General features: G+C 32.9%; 1 protein-coding gene across 1 annotated transcript; it reads right to left on the bottom strand.

The window, feature by feature from the left end:
• Positions 1–4,982: 4,982 nt before the first annotated feature.
• LOC100031035 (heat shock factor-binding protein 1-like) lies at positions 4,983–5,210 on the bottom strand. The gene has a single exon (XM_056821115.1). It carries the CDS (start codon positions 5,208–5,210, stop codon positions 4,983–4,985), a length of 228 nt encoding a protein of 75 aa, XP_056677093.1.
• Positions 5,211–5,479: the final 269 nt, after the last annotated feature.

The following is a 5,479-nucleotide window of genomic DNA, read 5'->3' as shown; positions in this document are numbered from 1 at the left end:
ATGAAGTCACGCCTTGTCAAGGGTTCACATCAATCATCTGTTACCTTTTTTCCCCTAACATGTCTCATCAATTAAACCTCATCTAGTAGCGATCACATTGAATGGGCTTTTTGGTGAGACATTCCTTTATCCTTAGCTTTGGGTAAGTGAGTAATGAAAGTAGTGCTAGACCAAACAGAAACAATTAAGATAAGGTAGGACAGTATAAAGCTAAAGATAAATTTGTTGTTGATATGTGCAAAGTTTTAAAAGGTTCACATGTTACAATATCTCAATTTATGTTAGTAATTGCTAAGTAAAAATATATTTGTAAAAGTCAGGCACTAAGGATACTTTTTTTAAAGTCCTTGATATGATTCATGCAATACAATACTAGGAATATCTACATATGAAATATTTTCATGTAAAAATGTTTAAAGACAGCATTAGACAGAATACAAACAAAATAAACCAGGACATAAGGCAGAAATTTTTCAGAGTATTTTTCAAGATTGTCAAAGAAACCAGTCAGATTTTGTGACAATAGAGAATTTGATGAAGAGTGGTAATGATTAAAGTTGGAATGCTATGATCAGGTCAGCTATTGATTTTTAGATAGTAAGAAGGACTTCTTCCTTTTCCTATTTTAAAATTACTTTAACACATTAAAGGCACAATTTATGACTTTGAAATTAAAATAAATAATTTCATCTACATGCATATACTTATGTTTTTAAAGCTTAATCTTTTTGAAAAAATAAAACTATCATTAGAGGTAGAAATATGATGGAAAATCAATGTGTTTACTAAATCAATTTATTCCTTCTTGCTGTGAATATCACAATTCATTTAGTCTTGAATTGTAACATATATTAAGTATAGATCAATCTAATTTATGCTATACTCTATATATACACATTATTGAGTATTTATTACACTTAAATTATGTATATCGTGAATGCAAAGGATAATTATTGCTCTACTATCTATTTCTGAGTCAGTAAACTTTTATTAAACACCTACTGATGAAATATTGTGTCAAGCTCTGGAAATACAAAGAAAGGTATGACAGTCGTTGACATCAAGGAACTTAAATAGATTTTATATAGCTTTGATTTTTTTCTATTCTTTTAATTTTTTGCAATGACATATAGAAATATTTTTTACAATTTTTATAACACTTTGAAAACCAAATTCTCCCTTGTGCCCCCTCCCCATATCCACGCACAAATGGTAAACAAATGAATATAGGTTAATCCAGTATTGTTACACAATACAAATTTCTATATTCCTCATGGTATAGAATACCATGTGATACCACATATGTGATACATGAAAGAAAAAAAAACTCATGAAGAAGAAAGGTGAGAAATACCATGGTTTGATCTGCATGGAAACTCTGACAGTTCCTTCTCTAGTTATGAAAAGCATTTCAACATTAAGTCCTTTGGAGATGTCTTGGATCCTTGCATTGCTGATTATAATTTAGTCCTTCACAGCTGATATTCATAAAATATTTCTATTACTATATACATTTTCTTCCTGGTTCTTCTCCCTTCACTTTGCATGAGTTTATAGAAGACTTTACATTTTTTAAAAATATTCTGCTTGTCATTTCTTTTATCTAATTAAGTTTATTTATTTAATTATTTAATTTTGAAGATTTTTCCATGGTTACATGATTCATATTCTGACTCTCCCTTCTTCCCACCCCCTGCCATAGTCAAAGCTCAATTACACTGGGATTTACGTATGTCATTGATCAAGAATTGTGAATTGATCTAACCATTCTCAAAGGTAATTTGTAATTATTCCCAAAGGGCACTAAAAGACTGTCAGCCCTTTGATCCAGCCATAGCACTGCTGGGTTTGTACCCCAAAGAGATAATAAGGAAAAAGACTTGTACAAGAATATTCCTAGCTGCACTCTTTGTGGTGGCCAAAAATTGGAAAATGAGGGGATGCCCTTCTATTGGGGAATGGCTGAACAAATTGTGCTATCTGTTGGTGATGGAATATTATTGTGCTCACAGGAATGATGACCTGGCGGGATTCCAAGTTAACTGGAATGACCTCCAGGAAGCGATGCAGAATGTAAGGAGCAGAACCAGAACACTGTACACAGAGATGGATACACTGTGGTAAAATTGAATGTGATGAACTTTTCTACTAGTAGCAATGCAATGATCCAGAACTATTCAGAGGAATAGATGAGAAAGAGTGCTATACCTATACTTATGACTTTCCCAAAAATATGAGCTTTTTTCACAGACATTTATCTTTCATATAAGAGCTCATAGTAAAACTGCTTGGGATGGAACTGAATAAGAATGAAGGTGATTTTAGCAATTTCCCAGAGGAAGAACTGTGGGAAAAGAAATACAGAAGAAAAACAACTACTTGATCACATGAATTGATGGGCATATGACTGGGGAAGTAGACTCTAAAAGATCACCCTAATGCAAATATTAATAATATGGAAATATGTCTTGATCAATGACACATGTTAAACCCAGTGGAACTTCTATACTAGCAGCAATGCAATGATCCAGAACTATTTGGAGGTATTTACAAGAAAGAACACTATCCATATCCAGAGGAAGAACTGTGGGAAACGAAACACTGAAGAAAAACAACTGCTTGATCACATGAATTGATGGGCATATGACTGGGGATGTAGACTCTAAAAGATCACCCTATCATAAATATCAATAATATGGAAATAGGTTTTGATCTATGGCACATGTTAAATCTAGTGGAATTACGCATCAGATATAGGAAGGGGTTGGGAGAAAGGCAGGTAAAGAACTTGAGTCTTGTCACCATGGAAAAATATTATGTCATCTAATTAAATAGAATTTTTCAAAAAAAAAAAAGAAACACACAATTGTGGTTTCATGATCACAGAGCACTCTGGCTCATCATATATTCATTCATTTTCCTTTTTCTTGTAATATTTATGGATAGATATTTGGACTCATTAACTTTATCATCCACTTTTGTTCATATTATCTTCCCTGTTGTTTTATTTGCTTGTGCTGGAAATCTTTAAATAATTTGTATTCTTCCTGAAATCTTCTATAATTTATTTTTCCCTATTATATTCTTCTGTTACTCACTTTCTAACTCTTTTCCTTTGAATGTAGTTTCTGTGGGGACTTTTCTCAAAAGTGCTCTTTCAGCCTCCTCCTATGTTGATCAATTCACATTTCACTATTCTCAAATTTTTGCTCCAAATACCTTCTGAAAGATACCAAACTGGCGCCAGTTAGATATCTGTCCTATTTTCCTCAGATTTAGTGTATCTCGCATGTACCACAAATGCTGGCATTCTGCTCTAGTTCACTCTGCATTTCAGTTCTTTGGGTGAGTACTATTATAGCACAAAGTGCTGCCCTATAACTGTCCCAGAGAGAGTAAACTTCGGACTTTCATATTTCCATAGCTGCAAGGAGGAGGGAAAGGCAAGGTAGAGTTGCAGCATTTTGCAAACCCATAAATTGGCTTTGCCAGATAGCAGTGGATTGCAGAGGATGAGGCACTGAGTGAGATTGTCAGGGATTATCATTTTCTGCTGTTAGTTCATGGTTTGGGAGTTTTTATTTCTTTGTTTCTATCACATTATGGGTATTAGTTGTTGAGAGTGTGGAAAGAACTGAAATTACTTTATTTTTAAATATAATTATTTCATATCTTTATTCCATATATATATATATATGTATATATATATATATATATAACAATACAATAACTATCTGGTGGTACAGAAAATTTCTCCTACAATCACAAAATATTCACTTAAAAGCTCATTTCCAGGAAAAATGGCTCCCTCTACTTCTAGATCATCCTTCAGCTTATCTTGACTTTGTTTTTGTTTTGCTTTTTTAACTCAAGAGCAATCTGATGAATCAGTCATCTCGGTGTCCAATCTCTGTCCCTCACCTCTTGATAAAAAGAAAGGGATGTTGATGAAAATGTTTGGTATTTTCCATTCCATCTATAATCTATTATAAAAGTGTTATTCTGCAAGCATTTAGTTAAGAAAAAAGGTAAACAACAAAACACAGTTTTTCTTTAAAAAATCCAAGCTTACAATAAGGGCATCTATCAGTCAGTAGGCAAGGATTCACAATGGCCACTTGCTTTTTCTTCTAAGTTGACAAATGCTTTTTAAAGTCAGTAGTACAAGTCAATAGCAAGTGGGTTTAAAACCCCCTCGTGTTCTTACAGTAAGCATTTTTGATATAACTGAAGACTGAAGTGTTACACCACATGAAATTCCAATCAGTGAATGCAATGCACCTTTATAGGTTATTTTCTGTCCTTGTTATTTGAGAGGAACTGAGATACTATTGTCACCATCCAAATCCTCCCGTGTATTAAAAAGTGGCAGTAGTTACAATCATTCAATTTCAGCTCCTTTCTGGGGCTTTTTACAGTAGATTCTTAGGTATGGTTCTCAATCTTGGAAACATAGCAATGACACAAATACAAAATGCTCATTTTTTTTTGTCTGCTTAAAAATATGGTCAACATACCATTTATTTGTTATTGGTACAATAGTAATTTTGTGCTAAGAATTATGAACCGTTGACTCTAGGTACTTCAGTTCACAAAGAGAATCTGAAACAGTTGAAAAAATTAATACATTTCTCTAAAAAAATCCTGTACCAATTTGTTATTAAACTGAAATGACTACAAAAGGAATGACAAATGATTTGACAAAAATGTACTAAAATTTTTGAAAATTTTAGCCAAGAGTAGTCAGAATTTCAGTTTACTAATATTTAAACATTTTTGTATTTATAGTTGAAGCTACCACATACATGAAATCAAAAAATAAATCACCTTGAAACCTAAAAACTGCAAATTCTAGGAATACAAGCTCTATAATTAAAAAAAAATGTTGCACACAGTAGTTAGTTGAGAAAATCTGTTCCTTCACCTCTTGGCTTGTGAAAAAAAACATTTTCAAGAGTTACTCTAAATGATTAACAAAATCTTTAAGTATTACATATAGGTGGTATTTTGTTTTCCCCTTCTGTTTCTTCCACCCTTGCTTGGGTCTTAAGGTCAGCGATGTTTTTCTCCAGATCAATGCTACTGCTAATATCATCAATTTGGCCAATTATCTGATCTGACATGGTCTGAAATTTGTCCTGCATCTGATGGAGAAGTGTATGAACCATAGTGGTCACGTCCTGTACAGTTTTGGGGTCTGTCTCTGCCATTGCTCCAGCTCCAGACTTCTGTCGGTTTCCCAACTCATCTCTATGGTCAATGTGCTGCTTTATCGTTTGTATTATAATTCCTATTTTGGATATGTTTGATGAATCATGAGAATGAAAGAAAATGTGTTTGCGATGTTTTGATTCTGTATTTGAGAAAAATTTGGTTCTATAATTAAGAGGATAAAATAACAACAGTGGTTGTGATGGATAGATTCTCAGAACTCTTCAAATTTAAAAATTATGAGAACCTGTTAGGAAGCTGAATCTCT

This window comes from Monodelphis domestica, chromosome 3, assembly GCF_027887165.1.
Source record: "Monodelphis domestica isolate mMonDom1 chromosome 3, mMonDom1.pri, whole genome shotgun sequence".
In the NCBI taxonomy this organism is placed as follows: Eukaryota; Metazoa; Chordata; class Mammalia; order Didelphimorphia; family Didelphidae; genus Monodelphis; species Monodelphis domestica.
Note: the sequence above shows the minus strand (reverse complement) of the source record. Positions and strands in the feature narration are given on the sequence as shown.